At 50.9% G+C, this 20530-nt stretch overlaps 1 protein-coding gene across 1 annotated transcript in view; it reads right to left on the reverse strand.

Moving 5' to 3' along the window:
* Window positions 1–1209: 1209 nt before the first annotated feature.
* Lasp1 (LIM and SH3 protein 1) overlaps window positions 1210–20530 on the reverse strand; it is a 39185-nt gene continuing 19864 nt past the window's right edge. The window contains exons 4-7 of the mRNA XM_052194970.1: window positions 15967–16074; window positions 6619–6775; window positions 6148–6251; window positions 1210–3888 (exon numbers count right to left, since the gene is read on the reverse strand). Of these exons, the coding sequence (XP_052050930.1) occupies window positions 3715–3888; window positions 6148–6251; window positions 6619–6775; window positions 15967–16074 (543 nt within the window). The 3' untranslated portion in view covers window positions 1210–3714. The remainder of the gene's footprint in view (window positions 3889–6147; window positions 6252–6618; window positions 6776–15966; window positions 16075–20530) is intronic.

The following is a 20530-nucleotide window of genomic DNA, read 5'->3' on the forward strand; positions in this document are numbered from 1 at the left end:
CTGGCCTTGAACTCAGAAATCTGCCTACCTCTGCCTCCCAGAGTTTACAGGATTACAGGCTGTGCTCCACCACCCAGTGAACAATCATGTTAAAAAAAAATACAGCCCACAGTGATGTATTTTGAAGCTTTCTGCTGTGTACTGATTCTTATTAAAGAGGAAAGGATTTCTGTAGGCCAGTTTCTAAGGTCTGGCATCTTTAGCCTCACCCCAAATATTTTCTTTAAAGAGCTGTTAGTAACCCCCTTTCTAACAGAAACTTAGGCCACTCTCAAGAAGGGAGCCTTCCTGAGCAGGCCAGCGCAAGGCCACACTGGGTCACAGGCTCTTCTGCTGCAATTGAGAACTCTAAGCTGCCAGCTCCTCCCACTGCCCAGAGCCCTCTCCACACTCAGCTCACTCAGTCATGCCATTCTCCTGATTATACTTAGCCCTCGCCTCTTTGACTGCTGTTCCCGCGGCCACAGCGAAGAATGCTTTCATGTGAAACTAAGGTAGAAAATGCCCCCTCCATAAAGCCTCTGGCCAGGAGTCAGGGTCCAGTGGTGTTGCATTACATGCCACAGGTGCCTTCCCAGACCTGCGGAGAGAAGAGGCTGCAGTGTTTGCAATCCAGCTGGCTGGGGAAGGGCCATCACAGGGCTGGGAGATGGGAGGGAAGTGGGAATACTGCCTCCCATCGTGGCCTGCCAGACCACCATAGGGAGGGTTCATCCAGGCTCCGTGGCACTGCGGGCTGGCCTACCTGCTATTACAATTCAAACGTGGCAGTGGGACACACTGGGCTAGAACACGCCTGGGACCAGCTCATTGGTTGGCTTGAACTCTTGTAGAGCAGCCTGCCCTCGAGGCCAGGAACTTGCAAGGCAACCCTGACTGTCCCTGAGGACACTGGCTAGAAGGAAGACGCTTAACTGAAAAGGGGGGGCAGAGTGGGGGTCCCTCTGAACTAGGGGAGAATGCTAGCCTCGAGTATAACCATACCCCAGGCTGGGCAGAGCTGTCACTGGTAGATGCCACTGAAGGGCTGGGCTACATCCTCAAGGAGAAAGCAGGTGTCAGGGTAGGAAGTAGCAACTTTGGTTTCTAGAGTAGTCCTCCTCTCCTTGAGGGGTAGCTGGGTTCACTGTGAGTGACAGGTCAATGTCCCTGGCAAATAGGACACACGCAAGAAGTTACTTCAGAGTCAATGAGGAAGAAGCCTAGTCAGCAGGTAAAAATTACACTTTTATTTGAGTCACTAGGATAAAGATTCACTTTGTGGTTCAAGTCAATGTTCAAAATCATAATAGGCCAGAAAGAATTGATCCCAAGCACTAGGCCAGGAGGGAGGGGACCAAACATACCAAAGAAAGATGATAACCTGATATAAAAGATGAGTGGGTGGCTTCACACACACACACACACACACACACTCACACACAGATGAAATGTTGGACAGAGGCGGACTTCACAGGGTCACTTCTGTTTCTGTTTAAATACAGGCTCTGTGTGGGGTGGTACTTTTTGTCTTGTGTCCAGCTATTAGAAAATAAAAAGTTCCCTGAAGGGACATGGGGAGGGAAAACAGGAAGCATCCCGGGGAGAATCCATGTCCCTCACCATGGGGCTTCTTGCATTATAGGATTGGTCCACAAAAGTTAAAGTTCACAGTCTAGCCAAGGCGCCTTCTTTCCTGGGTTTTGATTGGCTGAAAAGACCTTTACAAAGGAGGAGACCATGGGCTTGGGGATTCTGTGCTCTTCTAGGGGTGGATGCTCTTAGAAAAGTATGGACTCCAGCAGGCTTGGGGCCCTCAGCACCTTAGGTAGTTCCTCTTCCCTCTGCAGGTGTGTGAAAAGTCTCCCCCACTTCTAGGGCACTAGAACAGCTGACTTGACATGTTGGGAAGGGAGGTCCAACTGAGAGGAACCAGGAGACTGTAGCACCTCCTGAACACAGGCCCTCCAAAAACAGGCGCCCCTGACCTCTGCTCCCCAGAACCACATTGTGCTTTGAGATCAAGAGGAAATGAATGGAGTGGCACCTCCCCAGTGGCTCCTGAGATGTTCCTACAAGGCTCTCCCCATGCTGCCAACCAGACCACTCCTCGCCTTCACCCAGGCTAGAGTCAGAAGTAAAGGGATTGACTAGGCAGGAGGATGTTCCTCTAGTAAGCCCTCGTGACAACCACATTGCTGGCCTGACCAAGATCTTCAGGTTCAAACCTCATGTGCAGCAGGGTCTGAGTATGCAAAGGGACCTGACATCGGACTTAGGATAAAGATGAGAATCAGGGGACCCGGGAGGAGCGACAAGAAAACCCAGAGATGAATGAAGTTAGTGCTGTCCCAGGCCCCAGATGCAAAGGAGGAACTTGAACTTAGCACCAGCCCAGAGATGGTGCTGCCAGCTTTGGAGCCCTGGACTCTCTCCTTTGCTTCAAGGACAGGAGAGCCTCAGGTGAGGTGCCACAGTGTGGGTGACTTGGTCTGGAGTCTCAGACACAGATAGGAAGGCGCATGTCTAACCCGGAAGCCTTCTCCCACCTGCCCAGCGAGGGGGGGGGGGGGCTCCTGTGCTCCAGAGACTGTTCCCACTTTCTAGTTTTGCAGAGCTCTAAGCCAGTCCAGCCTTGTTCTGGGGAGACACAGAGACCTTTTCCCAGGGGAGCGGGAAGAACCGGCTAAGTCAAGTCCCAAAGGCATGCCTTGCTCTATGCTTTGCAGCAGGCTCCCTGCCAGGGAGATAGAGTCCCAGGAGGCTGGGGGAGGCGGGAAGCCAAGAGGCCAGGGGGAGAACACCCTGTTCCCTCCTTTCTGCTGCTGCCCCTAGAACTAAGGCAAGAATTTGACCCAAGCTGAGATTTCCGGGGAGCTCTTTGGCCGCCCTTTGGTTTGCGTGGGCAGAATGGCACACTCCGTGTGTGAGGACTGCACACAGGGGCAGGGATTTAGCCTGAAGCAGGAACTCTGCTCTCCTTTGGATGCCCGAAGGAGGCAGAGTCTGGAAGATGGAGTAGGGAAGAGGTCATCACATTGTTCTCTACATAACTGAGGCCTTAATACCCACCCCCTGGGAACGTGTGGAGCCCCACTGGAAGGAATGAGGAGTTTGCAGCTCACCCCAGCTCTAGGAGGAAGAGTGTCAGGGAGCTGGGCCAGGGGTTCCGAGGGGCCTAAGGCAGGAAGTGAAACTGGGAGCTAACCAACCCCCCAGCACCACTACCACTACCATCTTCCTCTGAGGCAGGGTCTCACTACACAGCTCTGGTAGTCTTGAAACTCATGATGTAGACCAGGCTGGCTTCAAAGTCATAGATCTGCCTGCCTCTGCCTCCCTTCGCTGGGATTAATCCTCTGCTGGGATTAAGGGTGTATGGTGCCACCCCCAGTCTAGCTGATTTCCTTAATGGGTCTCCCATTTCAGCCCAGCCCTGTGAGCCCACCCGCCTCAGAACAATCCTGCCCTCCCCAGAGTGCCCAGCCTTTTCCATCCAGAGAGAAAAATCAATCAGTTGATTGGTTCAAGGGAAAACCTGCCAGAGGAAGGAGCCCACGACACGGTCAGAACAAGGCTTGGATTGGCAAAAGAAGCTGGAGGAGGAGGGGCGGGGATAAAGAAGCAGTTGAAGATCTTAAAAGACAGAGACACTGAAGGGTGGACGGGTCAGGCCCCAGGACAGATGTGATGCCATGGAATGCATTGAAGACAGAGGGTGGGGCAGCACGGGGCTCAGATGGCCTCAACATAGTTGGCTGGCAGCATCCCAGTGTCACCGGTGCGCTCTACGGTCCCGTACATCCATCCGTCATCGATCTGCTGCACATTGACGATGGTGTCCCCATCCTGGAAGGAGACCTCGTCCTCGTCGGCAGCGCTGTAGTCATACACTGCACGGTACCGTTTCTGGGGAGCACAGCCAATAGTTAGCCTGGGCACCGCATGTAGACTCACCCACACCCAGACCTCCTCCTGTGCCGGACAAGGGCTCGACCAGGTCAGTCCCAGGCCCTGAGTTTCTCTCTACCTTCAGGGACCTTGGGGTGGGCTCGGTGGTGGAGTCTCTTGTACCTGTTTCCACACAGCAGCAGTAAAGTCCCAAGGACTTGACACAAATAGTGGCTTTAAAATGTACCATGCAGAGACTGCACATCATATAGCTCAGGGGTTGAGAGCACTGACTGTTCTTCTAGAGGACCTGAGTTCAATTTCTGGCAACACCTATCAGCTTATGACTGTCTGTTAATTCCAGTTCCAGAAGACCAAACACCCTCGCAGAGACATACATGCAGGTGAAACACCAGTGCACATGAGATAAAGTAATAAATGGGGCTGGAGAGATGGCTCAGCGGTTAAGAGCACTGACTGCTCTTCCAGAGGTCCTGAGTTCAAATCCCAGCAAGCACATGGTGGCTCACAACCATCCCTAACGAGATCTGATGCCCTCTTCTGGTGTGTCTGAAGACAGCTACAGTGTCTTCACTGTATAAATAAATAAATAAATCTTTAAAAAAAAAAGAAAGAGTAATAAATTACTAAGAAAAAAAATGTGATATGCCAATACTGAGCATGGCAATATAAGGAGTTTGAATTTCAGCACTTAAGACACTGAGATTTAAAATAAGACAAGATCCTGAGTTCAAGACCAGCCTGGGCTAAATAGCTCTTAATTAAAAACCCTTGTATCCTTGGGTCTTGGGTTTGATTCTAAATACCACAAAACAAAAAAGAGGTATGGCCTAATCTCTATTATTTGAAGGGCTATTATTAGTAGTATCGTAATGTTTTCTGAAACCATTATCAGTCTGACTTCAGTCCAAATAGGGAACAAAAGACTTCTAAGACTCCAAACCTATCGTGAGACGCCAGCAGATCCTGGTCTGCATACTGACTATCCTCGTCTCCAGCCAAGCTGCCACTGCAGTCTTTGGCTATACTAATCCCCAACACAGCCATCCCCTCAGTCTGCCACCTTTCTATTTTTGTTCTATTTTGTGCCACATGGGCACAAAGGTGAACTTCTCCCCTTAAAAAAAAAAAGAGAGAGAAGAGCCGGGCGGTGGTGGTGCACGCCTGTAATCCCAGCACTCTGGGAGGCAGAGGCAGGCGGATTTCTGAGTGCGAGGCCAGCCTGGTCTACAGAGTGAGTTCCAGGACAGCCAGGGCTACACAGAGAAACCCTGTCTCGAAAAAAACAAATCCAAAAAACCAAAAAAAAAAAAAAAAGAGAGAGAGAGAAAAATGTTCGAGATAAGATCTAGCTATGTAACCAGGCTAGCCTTGAACTCGTGGTGATTCTCTTGCCACACCCCGCAAGTGCTGAGGTTACACCTATACCCAACCGCCAGGGTGAATTTCACAAAGCAAAAGTCAAACATCAGTGGGGTGGAGTCTAGAGGAGTGTAGTCCCAGTGCAGTGTCGATGACTGGTCTCTAAGGCCTTCCTTGCCCTGGGTCTGAAAGTCCTCATCTACTTCCTCTTCCTGTCTCCAGGACCCCGGGCCTTCCCACAGACACGGATCCTTCCCTCCGAGGACGCTCTGTCATAGGGTCTTTGTATCTGCTGATCCCCCTGAGCCATCAATGTTACAGTTCGACTCTGCAGCTCTGCACAGGTCAGGCCATTCTCTGCCTCACCCTCCACACTGCCTCTTGTCGCCTCCTCCCTAGAGAAAGGTCCCATATCCCAGGCCACTTTAGTTTTCTTCGACACTGACATGAGTTGCTTTGAATCCCGGTGTGGAGATCATTCTAGCGCACCCTGGCGGAATGTGTCCCCCCCCCCCCCCAACACCTGGGCCAGGACTTCACACCCAGGGCCCCTTAGTTTACTGTTGTTCATTTTCTCAGCAAAACTATAGGCTACCATAGGCTAGCTCAAGACAGCAGCACAAAGCTACTTCCTGCCCACACAAGAGATACAAGTTAGTAGAATCCTTTTCTGGGGAAGGGGACATGGGCCTGGGGAACCCCAAGATCCTGTGTATATTAGGCCAGCACTCTAACATTGAGCTATATCCTTAGCCCTTATCATTTGTGTGTGTGTGTATGTGTGTGTGTGTGTGTGTGTGTGTGTGTGTGTGTGTGTGTGTGCGCGCGCGCGCGCATACCGCTGTGACCTCTTTCATCCCAGGGCCCCTCTAATCCAGACAGTTAGTTACTCACCCCACCGCCACCTGGGGCACTGCGCTGTACGGAGACAGGGGCTGCTGGCTCCTTGTATCCACCATAGGATGGGGTCACCTGCTGCTGTTGGGGCTGCTGGTAAACTGCAAGATGGAGGAGACAGCTCAGAAAGTGTCTTGCCAAACTCATCCCCCCCACCCCCAGGGGTCAAAGGTATGACTTTCCAACTCGACTTGGGCCTCGCTCAGCACGGGTCCCCCAGAGCAAAGGCTTGTGGGTAGGCATGCACACTCATTAGTGTCTTGGGCTTCATGCCAGGATTGTACGCTCCTCACACCAGGATCTGCTTCTCCAGATCTCCTGATCTCACATCCTTGGCAGGGATGGGGATGAGATTTGGGGGAGGGGACCTACATGCATAGATGTCTGTGTATGTAGCCAGTTTCATACTGCCCCCCTGACCTAACCCTCCCACCCCCACCCCCGCACCCCCCAGCTCCCCAGCCTCACCTGGGGCACTGGTCGGGATATGGTGAGGCTGTGGCTGTTGCTGCTCTGTGGGCCTCCGGTAGCTGCTGCCGTCCTGGGGGTCTCGGCGCTCTGATTCCACACCTTCACCTCCACTGGGCCCCATGCGGCTCTTCTCAAACTCCTCATGGTATTTGATCTGTAGGGCAGAAGGAATGGGTGAAGGGCTCTGTTTGGAGCCAACCAGTTCTCTCCTGTTGCCACTCAAGCTGGGCAAGGTGGTAAGTGCCCACTGTCCTAGCTACTGAGGTTGGGGCGGGGGAGCGAGATACCAGCTGTAAGACAGACATCTATGCAAGGACTGGCTGGTCACAGGTCAGTGAATGGAGGGCTTGGTCTAGGATAGGACGCACAGAGCCCCATATTCTGCACAAAATCAGGCATGGTACATAAAATATCATCACTCCAGAGGCAGAGACAGGTAGATGTGAGTTTAAGGCCAGCCTGGTCTACACAGACAGTTCTAGGCCAACCAGGGCTACATAGTAAGACCCTATCTCAAAACAAACAGTAAGTACAAACTGGCTTGGCTACAGGAGATCCTATCTATAAATAAAGAAACGGAGCCGGTGAGGAGGGAGAAGGAAGAGATTGCTTCCCCGGGGCAGGGCCTGAACTTTCCAGCGTCCCTGATGGTCAATATCAACATCATAGCCGCTCGTATTTACTGGCCTTCCCGTGAGCTAGGCTCAGTGCTGCATGCTTAGTGTCATGGGCTGCTGCTCGTTTTATATGCTCAGCACATGACAAGGTGACTGTGCCAGTGCCCAGATTGCCGAGAGACAGGCCACATACTCCTCTGGGTGACTTTAGTGCCATCCTCACAAAGCACACAGTACTTTAGAATAAGGGTACAGAACTGTCACTGTACAAATATGGAATGTAAGCCGGGTGGCGGTGGTGGCGCACGCCTGTAATCCCAGCACTCTGGGAGGCAGAGGCGGGTGGATTTCTGAGTTACAGGCCAACCTGGTCTACAGAGTGAGTTCCAGAACAGCCAGGGCTACACAGAGAAACCCTGTCTCAAAACAAAACAAATATGGAATGTATATTGTAAAATGCACAGACAGTGATGGACAAAACACGAGGCAGAGGAGCGGCAGGCAGGGATTCTCAGTGTCCTTCCTGCACCCTCACAGGGCACAGCCTCCCCCTCACTGATCCTCCATGAGACTCCCTGCCCTCCCACAGAGGAAACCTGGGGGTAGGGGTGGGGCAGGGAGATCAACCAAGGAGAAAGAAGGCCCAGGGTTTGGGTAGAAGGAATAAAAAGAGATAAGCTGAACAGCTAGCTGATCCTCCTGGGCAGACAGCAAGGTGACTGTCCCATCTCCGGTGGCTTCAGCATCTGCCCGAGGTTGCGTCTGGCTTGTTTACCAGGACGCTGCCCTGCCCTTTCCTTAACCCTGGAGAAAGGCGGCGGCGGAAGGGATGAGTAAAGAAGATGGGCAAACCCACTCGTGTTCTTACAACAGACAAGGAAGGAAGGAGCCAGACCCAGAGCTCTGCAGACCCAGGAGTCTGGGCGAGGACTTTCCCAGGCTCTCCCTGCTGCTTCCCTTACCCTTAGCACCCCCTGCACACAGTCCCCTTAGTCCCCTGTGCGGGAAGCATGGGGCTGTGGCCAACTGGGAATACCCAGCTCACTACCGCTGGCTAAACGACTGTAGTCTGGGCTGGCGGACAGGCAGCAGCCAGCACAACAATGGAGCGTGGGAGGGTGTAGTCTGGAAGCAGAGAGCCGCCCACTCAGGGAGTCTGGGTAGAGTCAGACCTCTCCCTTCCTCTGTCCTATCCTTCAGGACCAAGCAGGGACACACATCCAAACAGTGAAACAGGCTGGAACAAGGCAGCTGGAGTAATACTTCTCAGGGGTGAACCCCCACACCGCTTAGAAGGGCACCCAGGTGTGAGGTTCACACAGACACAGGGGACCTCTCCAGCTCCTTAGAGACCCTGCTCCGTGGCCAATCAGGAGCAGTGGAGAATGCCATTTGAAAGGCTCACAGGACAACTGCTCTTCCAACTACAACCTTCTCATATTAAAAAAAAAAAATCTTGTTTTTAATTTCTAATTCCTACCTACTCCCCTGTGGTCCTGAGGACGCCAGTTCTGAAGGCGGGTGTGCAGGCCTGTGTATTTCCACGTTAGCTCCGCCCACCTCACTTCTTAGAAGTCCCTGTGTGCAGCCCGGAAGAACGGCACATGCTTATAAACTCGGCAGAAGCAGGATGCCACAAACTTTCAAGGCCAGTCTGGTCTAGATAGTGAGTGAGCTCTGGGCCTGACAGATAACAAGGCCCTGTCTAACAAAATCAAAGTCGCCACTTGTGGGAAGATGCGTATAAAATTAGACCCCAAGACACAGGCCTCTTGCATTGCAGAAGCCTGACCGCAAGACGTTCCTCTTCCCTTGACCCGCGGACGCCACTGTCAGTCTCTATTAACAGCCTTAACAGCGCTTCACACCAAGGCCAGGGAAGCATCCCATACATTGTCTCCCCTGGACTGTAAGAAGGGGGCTGGCAAGATGACTCAGAAGGGAAAGGCAGTCACCTGATGACTTGAGCTGGGTTCCCAGAACTAACACAGGAGGAGAAAGCTGACCTGCAAGTTATCCTCTGACCTCCACAACACACACACTAAGTAAGTGATAATTCAAACCGGATGCACACTTTAACTCCCATTTCAAACAAGAGGAAATAGGACTTGGAGACCGCTAAGGGGGACCTTTCACTGGGACAGTGGACAAAGTCCCTTTTCCTGAGAACAAGTGTGGGGCAGGACCACACACCCCTCTCTGTTCTCTCAACCTCTGTCCGAACATCAAGAGTACCTCAGGCCCCCTAAAAATGGGGGATAATCACCGGGTCACCCTACCCTGGGGAGGACCTAGAAATGCCGACCCTGGAAGCATGGAGTGTAATGGGAAACGGGAGGCCCTATTCAGGCTGCCCGCTGCCCTCCACTTCCGCCTCAGCAATCAGCTGGGTGACTGACTACTCCTGGCCCACCTAGCAGCTTCCTAAGCAAACAGCCAAAGAAACGTGGGGTCCTGCCAATCACGACGCAGCTCTGATCATGAGCCAAGACGTGGGTGCTGGGAACTGAACCTAGGTTCTCTGCAAGAGCGAGATGCTCTTACGTGGAGAGTAAGCTCTCCAGCCCCCAAAGGTCTGATCTTTAAAAAGCCCAAATGCTGGACCTCCACAGAAGAAGCCAAGCCTTCCTGGACTGAACCATGAAGTCTCTGTGCACAAGGGTTCAGTGACCCGGACTGAACTGCCTTGTCGGGCAGGCCTTTTGTGTGACTAGGTAGAGTGCCCTTGAGGCCGGCTGGCTTATGTTCTGCTTTCTGACTACCTGCTTCCTGTCTGTGGTTGACAAAAAGCCTGACAGGCCACACGTCCCTCCACACATGATGCTGCGTCATGACTTACTAATATTGAGGGTTAAATGGAACCATCAGCTCACTCGCACAAGGCAGGCCATGAGGGGAGGGAGAGGGCTGAGGGCGAACTCCCGCTCGGTGGCCTCATATATCACCCCTTTTCTCACCCAGCTCAAGAATAACATGTCGCCATTGTCCCCATCTTATAGTCGGGAAAACCAAGGTTGAGGAAGGGCTAGGTTAAATGGATCACAACAGAATCTACTTTGTTAGCACATCAGAGCCTTCGTTCTCCACCAACACAGAGCCTGGCTTCCTATCAGAGATTCATGTTTTGGTTTTTGTTTATTTTTTATTTTTGAGAGTTTCTCTGTGTAGCCCTGGCTGTCCCGGAACTCCCTCTGTAGTCCAGGCTGGCCCCAAACTCAGAGATCCACCTGCCTCTGTCTCCTGAGTGCTGGGATAAAAGGCAGCTGGTGAGAGACTCATGGTATTTTTAGAACACACATAAGCTGGGCATGTAACCCCAGCACTCAAGCAGGAAGGACCAGTTTGACGCCAGACTTGGCTACATCTAACTCTACTCATGTGGCACAAGTGTCACATGATATGCCCCAGCAGTTACAAACACCCGCTCCTTATGCTGAGGACCTGGGCTTAGTCCTCACTGTCTGCAGGCAATCCACAGTGGTCTGTAACCACGGTTCTAGGGATTTCCATGGCCCATTCTGGCCTCTTAGAGCAGCAAACACACAGCTAGGTGCACAGGTACACAGGCAAGCAAACACCCCATAAAAACAGATCTTGAAAGCTATGGACAAGCCGGGTGTCGTGGCGCACGCCAATAATCCCAGCACTTGGGAGGCAGAGGCAGGCCGATTTCTGTGTTCGAGGCCAGCCTGGTCTACAGAGTGAGTTCCAGGACAGTCAGGGCTACACAGAGAAACCCTGTTTCGGAAAAAAAAAAAAAAAAAGAAGAAGAAGAAGAAAAGAAAAAAGAAAGCTATGGACAAATGCAGCCTTTCAAAACCAAACTCAATTAGGACACAGGGAAGGCTCAGTGGTTCAGACCACATGCTGCTCCTCCAGGAGACTCCAGATTGGTCCCTGTAGCACCCATTCTTATGAGGTGGCTTCACAACCTCCAGTAAATCCATTTCCAAGGGATTCCACGCCTTCATCCCGCCTGAGAGAGCACTGCACACAAGTGGTACAGAAACACACGCACATAAATGACAACAGATCTTTGTAACTGAGAAATCTAAAGGATTGTCTAATGAGCCCGCCTCCTGACCATTTCTCTGGGAAGGAAATGAAAATTTACAATTACTTACCTCTTTCTTTCTAGTTTGTCTGTCCCATCCATCCAAGCATCCATGCATCCATCAGAGGTCTCCCTGTATTGTCTAGGTGACCTTGAATTCTCAGCTCTATCCTGTCTCAGCCTACAGGGCACTCAATTACAGATATGCCTCACAATACCCCCGCAACTAATTACTATTTATTGATCAGGCCCAGACACTGAAGACTCAAACTGACTTACTGCATAGAATGTGGATTATTTTTAGCCGACAGAAAAGCAAAGGCTTCTCGCCTAGAGCAAAGGCGGCTGAGGAGTTTATGGTTGTACTGTCCTGTGGGCCATTAGCCAGTGTGGAACCAGAAAGTCTTGGCTCTACCTCTGCCCCTCTCCTGCCCAGAGAGTCTCTAGCTATGTATAAACTTGTGATAGGTGCTAATAGAGTCCCAGATCTAATGCTCTACAAGTCCCTTAGACTGGGCACAGGAATCGAACTTCCTTTCCTTTCCCCGTTTCTTTTGTTAAGGGGCTCTGAAGATTCACCCTGAGACCTCATGCATTTGAGGTGAGTGCACCACCAACAGGAGACACCCCTGGTCCTTGAGTTACAAAGTGAGAGAAGAGCTGTGTACTGTGCCTGGTTCACAGGGGGGGGCACAAAATTGAGGCTGGATATGTACTCATGTAAAAGACTGGAACAGGGGCTGGAGAGACAGCTCAGTGGTTAAGAGCACTGACTGCTCTTCCAAAGGTCCTGAGTTCAATTCCCAGCAACCACATGGTGGCTCACAACCATCTATAATGAGATCTGACGCCCTCTTCTGGTGTGTCTGAAGATAGCTACAGTGTACTCACATATAATAATAAATATTTTTTAAAAAAGAATTCTTTAAGAAAAGGGGGGGGGGCCTGGAGAGATGGCTCAGAAGTTAAGAGCCCTGACTGCTCTTCCAAAGGTCCCGAGTTCAATTCCCAGCAACCACATGGTGGCTTACAACCATCTGTAATGGGATCTGATGCCCTCTTCTGGTGTGTCTGAAGATAACTACAGTGTACTCATATGCAGAAAAAAAATAAATGAATCTTAAAAAAAAAAAAAAAAAGACTGAAAGGAAGGTTCGCACAAAGGGCTCCCTATGGCCAGGGCAAGCCTCCAGTGAAAACAATCATCATCATCAACATCATCATTTGTGTGTGGTTTTTCGAGACAGGTTTCTCTGTGTAGCCCTGGTTGTCCTGAAACTTACTCTGTAGACCAGGTTGGCCTCCAACTCAGAACTCCTCCTGTCTCTGCCTCCCAAGTGCTGGGATTAAAGGCGTGGGCCACCACTGCCCAGCAAAAACAGAATTATAACAAATATGTATAACAAAATTCCTTCTCCCACCTACAGATGAACGCCATGGCCTCCAACAAGCTAAATCTACACTGTCACTGAGCTGGCCCCAGGCTCTTCAGGTCCCTCCTCTACTCGCAGTGCACAGCTAACCCTGCCCTGAACACCCCTGACGACACAGGACTTAGCAGACACTAGGCATTTCCCGAGCTTCCTTCCCAGCAGCTGTGGACAGGAGCCCAGCATGCCTGGAGAGAGGCCTGTCTGTGACTCTCTCCCTCTCTTGCCTCACACAGGACTGAGGTAGACTTCACATCCCCAAGCCAACATGACCGCTCCAGGAAAGCAGGGACTGGGTTTTCAACTGCTCTGGCTGGTGAAAGTCCTTCGTCTGAAGTGATTTCTCCAGGGAAGCCAGTCTCCATCTCTATGAGACAAGTCTGACTTTCAGGATTGACCAGTAGTCATTAGGTGCTAAACTGGGAAGGGATGAGCTACACACAAGGATGCTATTTTGGAACCAAAATAACAGTGTGGCTCTGAACAGCACCTTTCTCAGAGAGAGATGCTGGAGGTAGGCCCAACTTAGCCACAGTTCCGCCTGTGGTTTAAAGTTCCCTCAGTGTCCTCGGACTTAGGGGCTGGGAAGACCTTTTGGGTTTAAGTGATGAATTTCAGTCAATACCACAGTAAGCTGATGACTCTCAATCTCAGGCCCCAGTCCAGGGGTGCCAATCTGGAAGGCTGGGGAAACAGAGGCCTGAGTCTTCTACGTAGCCCAGCTGACTGTTCAGGGCTCTGACAGAGACAGACTTTGGTCACATTCACTAAAACCAAGAGAAAGATTTCCAGCTTTGACACTTCTCCAGAGAGGCAGAAGCCCAAATCAAGGCACCTCCCCAGCCGAGGACCAGGGCAATCAGCTAATTGCCTCCCAGAAATGGCTGATAAGATGCTATCTGTCACATAGATACCTTGACTACAGTAGGTTTTTGTTACCAGAACTCCTTAGGCATTTAATGTGTCCAATGTCCAACAGCAAGGTACAGGGAGGTAAGTGAAAACGACTGGGTGTCAGAACACTCTGGAAACCTTCCAAGCAAGTAAAGCAGAGACGAGTAAGGCTGGCTTGTCGCCTCTAAACTGACCTAGGGAATCAATGAACGACTGTCCCAAAGGTTGACTGAGGCATCTCAAGAGTCACAAAGCCACCTGATTCCAGCTTTGTGAGCCAGCCATTCCAGTTTCCCAATCACCCACAGCCACACCACTTCCCCTCTTTCGGTTCACGGCGCTCCAGACACACCCTTTTACCCTTTGTGTGGTCTGAGCCAGAAAGGAAACTCCAGGGTGAGCTGGAGGAGGCTGGAAGCGGGCAACTGTAACAGGCTTTCTGGGGGGCCAAGAAAGGTTTGGAGGCTTCCGAGGCAGGTCCTCCAGCCCAGGAGAAGACGACGGTTTCATTGGGCCGCTCATTTTAAACTGCAGCTCAACAACTGGGTTGCAAAACCCACTTGGTTATTAGACTGTCCCCAGCATTTTTTATGAAACAAGAATAGAAAATACTGAATGAACTCTCCAAGCCCCACCCTCCCCTAAAAGCAGTTGTTCATGGCTTCCTCTTCATGGTGTGAAGGCGGGAACTCTGGGCCCTGTGCACACTCTCACTAAACTACATCCTCAGCCCCCCTTTAAGAAGTTTTCTTTGCTTTGTGTACGTGAGAGAGTGTGTGTGCACGTGCATGTGTGTGTGTGTGTGTGTGTTTTATTATAAAGCCCAGGATGGCTTCAAACTTTTGATCACCCCTCAGCCTCAAGTGGCCTTGAATCCATGATTCTCCTGCCTCAGCCTCCCAAATGTTGGGGTTTTAGGCATGTGCCACTAAATAGAGGAAACATTTTGTACTGGCTGGTTTTGTGTGTCAACTTGACACAAGCTGGAGTTATCACAGAGAAAGGAGCTTCAGGTGAGGAAATGCCTCTATGAGATCCAGCTGTAAGGGTGATCAAGAGGGGAGGGCCCCTTGTGGGTGGTGCCATCCCTGGGCTGGTAGTCCCCGGTTCTATAAGAGAGCAGGCTGAGCAAGCCAGTAAGAAACATCCCTCCATGGCCTCTGCATCAGCTCCTGCTTCCTGGCCTGCTTGCGTTCCAGTCCTGACTTCCTTTGGTGATGAACAGCAATGCAGAACTGTAAGCTGAATAAACCCTTTCCTCCCCAACTTGTTTCTTGGTCATGATGTTTGTGCAGGAATAGAAACCCTGACCAAGACACATTTCTTCAAGGCAGAGGGCAGAATAAGAAAGCTACCCCCCTGCGAGAGGGTGCTTCTGTGGATGCCTGGTGTTTATGGAAGCCACCTGACCCTCCTCACTAGCTCACCGAGGCACAGTCCAGCGGGCTATGAGACTTGGACCCCAGAGGCTGTGTGCAAGATGAATCATCTGAATCTCCATCCTGTCTTCCCATCCCCAGTCCCTCAGCCAGAGCGACACAGGCAAACCCTTTCCTCTTACAGACAGGAGGATATCAGCCTGCCTCAACCTTCATTTGTACAAGTCTGTTGCAGGTGACATGTTCTAGAACTTGGCATTCAGGCTTGTGCCCATTTTCTGTGACGTCGTTCCCAGCAGCACATACTTCAAACCAGGCCCCTGTAAGCCCAGAGCCATAAAAGCTGCTGGTCTGCGGCCATGGAAAAGAGGAACGGAGCAAGGCCTGCTCTCTAGCCCCAGCTGCTCTACAGAACCATATAGACACCGTCTGTCACTCCACCATTCACTCTCCATGGCTATGTCTAACAACCAGACACCAATGACCTGTCCCTGACTGGGCCTGAAAGGGCCTGGAGAGGGTGTAAGGCCTGTGGGCAAAGCCAGCTGGGTTTTCACACAGGAAGGAAGAGCAAACTGAAGTGGGAGGCGGGTGAGGGAGGGCGGAAACGACTGCTGTGTTAGCACCCAGAGGCAGACGGGAGCCTCAACCCCCAAGCCCAGCTTTGACCCTGGTGCTAAAAACAAGCATCTAATCTGTACTCTGACCCTGGCCCCCATCATGCCTAGGGAATAGGGCCTGTGCCAGAGAATGGGAGGTGATTTAGATACTCTGTGTGTCTGTCTGTAAAAGGGCAGTCTCTTTAAGGAGGAAATGCCACTTTGGCAGAGTGCCTATCAAAGAGGGAGAAGAAAGAAAAGGCCCTTGGGTACCTCAACCTCTCCCTTGCCTCTGGGCAGGCCACTGCCAACTCAGGCCTTTCCCGAGCTTGCAGAGGGTAGGTAGCTTGGGCATCAGGGGCAGGGGCTCACATTGCTGATCTGGTCCTGGGTCTTCTTGATTCTCTGCAGCTCGGGCGTGTCTGCCACCACGCTGAAGCCTTTGCCCTTACTCTTCTCAAACTCCTCCTTGTAGCGCACCTGGAGGGCAAGAGGAAAGGGAGAGCCTGGGGTCAGGTGGAGCTCGAAGATGGGCTTGCCTGGCCTGAGGGCCCTGGCCAGAACCCCCAACACAATGCAGGACCCTAAGCCAGGAAGTGTCAGAGCAATAATAACCACATTAAGACATATCTACAGGGTTCCGAAGGGAGGCCACACATTGAATGCCCACAAAGAAGTGATATCTTATGGGGGGAGAGATGGTTCAGCGGTTCCGAGTACTTAGCTGCTCTTCCAGAGGACCTGCAATAAAGACTTAGAGCACAAAATAAAGAAAAGAAAGATGGAGGTACTTCTGCTCAAACTCCGGACATCAGAATACACCAGAAGAGAGCATTAGCTGGGAATGGTGTGCACGCAATGCACATGGACGTGATGGTTTGCTGTGCTCTGGGCTTGCATAGAACTTGTCGCCTGCTCATGCCAACTCCACCCACTGTCTGGGAGTGAACTGTCTCTAGATATCACTTGCATTAACTCGGAGTTAGATTCATTTGCTGTGAGTTAGTCCCTTTTCCTGAAGTGTGGCATCTGAATAAACTGTCCATTTACAACAGATGCCAGACTGCCCACCTCTCTGTGACAGGTAACCCAGATCCAATTCCTAGCACCACATGGTAACTCACAATCATCTGTAACTCCAGCTCTATGGCGTCTGAGGTCCTCTTAGTCTCTGAGGGTGCAGGACACACATATGATGATATATAGGCAAAACACCAGTATTTATTTATTTATTTATTTATTTGGCACACACCTTTTAATCCCAGTGGTTGGGAAGCAGAGGCAGACAGATCTCTATGAGTTCAAGTCCAGAATTCCAAAATACCCAGAGACAACTACAAAGAGAAACCCTGTGTTGAAAAATCAGGAGGGGGGGGGGGGGAAGCCAAAAATCCATTTTAATTAAAAAGGTCACCGGGCAGTGGTGGCGCACGCCTGTAATCCCAGCACTTGGGAGGCAGAGGCAGGTGGATTTCTGAGTTCGAGGCCAGCCTGGTCTACAAAGTGAGTTCCAGGACAGCCAGGGCTACACAGAGAAACCGTCTTGAAAAACCAAAAAAAGAAAGACAGAAAGAAACAAAGACAGAAAGAAAGAAAGAAAGAAAGAAAGAAAGAAAGAAAGAAAGAAAGAAAGAAAGAAAGAAAGGAAGGAAGGAAGGAAGGAAGGAAGGAAGGAAGGAAGGAAGGAAGGAAGGAAGGAAGGAAGGAAGGAAAGAAAGAAGGAAAGAAAGAAAAAACCAACCAAACAACAACAACAACAAAAAAAGTCATTTCTACTGCCCAAGGTCACATGGTTTAATAGCAAATGTCCAGAGGCGTCAGGATGCCTGGCTCCTAACCCCACAACACTCCTCCTACCTACAACTATAAAAAACATCCTTGCCAAATCTGAGCGTCAGCAGCCTGCATCCCAGCCAGGACATGGGCGGACCCACCAGGGGTGTGGGGGAATTTTAAAGCAACTAGCTGAGGAAAGGCTGTTCCAAAGGACAGAGCCTCTGCCCAACAGAGTGGTGAGCCCATCAGTGGACAAGCCAGAACAGCTCCCTGGAGCCTGCCGAGCCGGCCTCTGAGAGTCAGGACAGGAGAGGGAGTTCTGCCAGGAAGGACCGCAGAACAGAGGTCAGAGCTCTGAGGAGACCTCTACCATGCACTGCTGCCCCGTTCTCCTGAGAACTCTACGAAATACTAGAGGCACACAGGACACACTACAGAAAGGACTTCCCCAATGTGGACGGAAGTCGAGTCTAAGGAACAGCTCATCCTTCTCTGGGGATTTTGGAGAAGGGAGGCTGGGAACTGTTTCTTGGCTTTGGCAGCTCACTGTCCACCTCAGTCACCATCTGTTTCAGGCCTCACCAGCTGTCTGGTTTTCCTGTACAACGGCTGCACTATCCTGAACCAGGTCAGTCCAGGACACAGGGGCCAGGATGTTGGGAATTTCCAGAATGCGAAGCAGAGGCATTGGTCACGGAACTGAGAGATTGCGCCAGGGATTCATAGCCCCTGAGTGCTCCTGTCAGGTCCTCCAGGGTCAGGATCACAATTCTGGGTGGATCTTTCCTTTGATGGAGATGGGTTAGGTAGCTCAGGCCTGAAATCCAGCATTCAATAGGCTGCTAAACTAGGACATATCTACATAGTGAGACCAAAAAGATCCAGGGGTTTGAATGCACTTGGTTTACACTAGAAGCCAGAGACTGAGATGTGGGCCAGGACTGACACAGGCTTCACCTCCCTTGGAACCACCCAGAGGGTGACCTATCATCCACCCTCCTAGAAGGCCGGAGACAGCACACAGCTCCTAAAAAAAACCCTTCAGAAAAAAAAAGTATCTGCAAAGAATGGAGACTGTAGAAATCCAAAAAGGTCCCACCTAGCCTCAGTTTCCCATTAAAAGTGTCATCACAGATACTAGTGGAAACATGAAAAAAAAAAAGCCAGTTAGTAGTGGTGAATGCCTTTAATTCCAGCATTTGGTGGCAAAGGCAGCCTGATCTTAGTGAGTTCGAGGTTAGCCTAGACTATAAAAAGGAAAAACCCTGTCTCAAAAAAACAAAATAAACAAAACAAAAAACAACAAAGCAAGCCTACAAGAAAATCCAGGATGGTAAAGTAATGTGCACCTCTAACACCTATAATCCCAACACTAGGGAGGTAGAGGACAATCTGTGAGATGATATGTGTATATATATACACACACACATACATATATATTTGAAGCCAGCCTGGCTATATGAGACTGTTTCAAAATATGCATGTGTGTGTGCACACGCACACATGCACCCCCCCCCCCCACACACACACGCTGAGCATAAGGACAGCTGCCTACACTCTTACTAAAGACAGGGACCAGAAGATCATGAGTTTGAGGCAAGTCCAGTTTATACAGTGTGATCAGTCAGTCTCTCTCTCTCTCTCTCTCTCTCTCTCTCTCTCTCTCTCTCATGTCAAAAGATAGGAGACTTTCCTGTCACTAAATATGGGCCTGGGACCAGGAGGAGCTTGGACTGATAGACCCAATCTCCAAACCTGCAGTGGCTTAACCTCTGAAGCCTCAGGTTCCACATCTGTTAAATGGGAAAGCAATGGTGTCGCTGTGCTGAGGCAGAAGTGCTGTGCTGCACACCACATGAGGACGACTGTGTTGAACCAATGCCAAGCCCCACTCCCCCCACTTTCCTGGCTTGGCAAGGGTCAGGTCCCTACTCCAGGGAACCGTAGCCATGGCAACACTGCAATGCCATCCACTGGTTCCCAGGCTTAGGGACCCGCCTTTCCTCCTCACTGGGAAAGGATAATCCATTTCGCACCAACATAGGAGGCAGAGAAGGTGGGGTGGGAGAGGGCAGGGAAGCCGGGTGCCACACAGTGTGGCCACAGGTGCCACGGCAAGCCAGTGCTCCTCTTGAGATTGGTGTGTAAGGAAGGAGAACAGGCTAGCTAGTCTCTAAAAGCTCGATTGTTCTGGAGTCTATGACCCTATATCTATCTAAGTAGTTTTTTGGATTTAACTAGAGAATAGTGGAGAAATTTCTTTGAGGGCTTTTTATTTTATTATTATTTTTTTGCTAAAAGGGGGTTGCCTAGAGGCCCTCAATCAGACTCTTTCTTCACCCATGCAAGAGTGCTTGCATTTGGACAGGGTAGCTGTTTGGGGGTGGGGGGTTGGGGGAAGGGGGGCGGGGAGAGCCTGCCAGGTCACTCAACTCTCTTGTCAGTTTGGCCACAACAGTGCCTGAACTTTGGCCAGATGACTCTGTCCCTGCTTGGTGCTGCCAGGGCCTCCCTCTCTGGAAATTCCCACAGCAGCATTGGGCGTGATGCCCAGACAGCCAGTATCCATGAAGATCTACCTTTCCTGGGTAGGTTTGATTACCCTCTTTGTTTATCCCTGCTGAGAGCAGCCACACACCAGTGTTTGCCAGATAAAGAAGAATGAACTGAACACAGCAGAGGACACATCATCTCCTGTGATCCAGGGGAAGCCAGGAGAAGCCAGGAGCTTGGCAGCACACAGTAAGACCAGTAAGACACAGGCAGGATAGAAAGTTCTAGGCCAGCCTGTGCTACAGAGCAAAACACTTCTCTCTCTCTCTCTCTCTCTCTCTCTCTCTAGTGTGTGGGGTGGAGCAGGAGGATGTGCGTGCCTTTAATCCCAGGCAGAAGTAGGTGATCTCCTTGAGTTCCAGGTACTCATAGAAGCAAGAGTCCCAGGTCAATCAGGGATATGTACTGAAGCTGTCAAAAAAAACAAAAACCCAGAAGCACTCTATCAACCATTTGTACTAATGCTGGACCCCTACTGTGTGGCAGATTCCCCTCTGAAAAAGCAACTGGATCAGACCCACAGATGTGAAGAGCTAACGATCAGAACTGGGGCGGAGGTCAAAGTCATCACATCCACTTCCTCTCCCTTTGCAGAGAACAGGAAACG

The sequence above is a fragment of the Apodemus sylvaticus genome, chromosome 10, assembly GCF_947179515.1.
Source record: "Apodemus sylvaticus chromosome 10, mApoSyl1.1, whole genome shotgun sequence".
Classification (NCBI taxonomy): Eukaryota; Metazoa; Chordata; class Mammalia; order Rodentia; family Muridae; genus Apodemus; species Apodemus sylvaticus.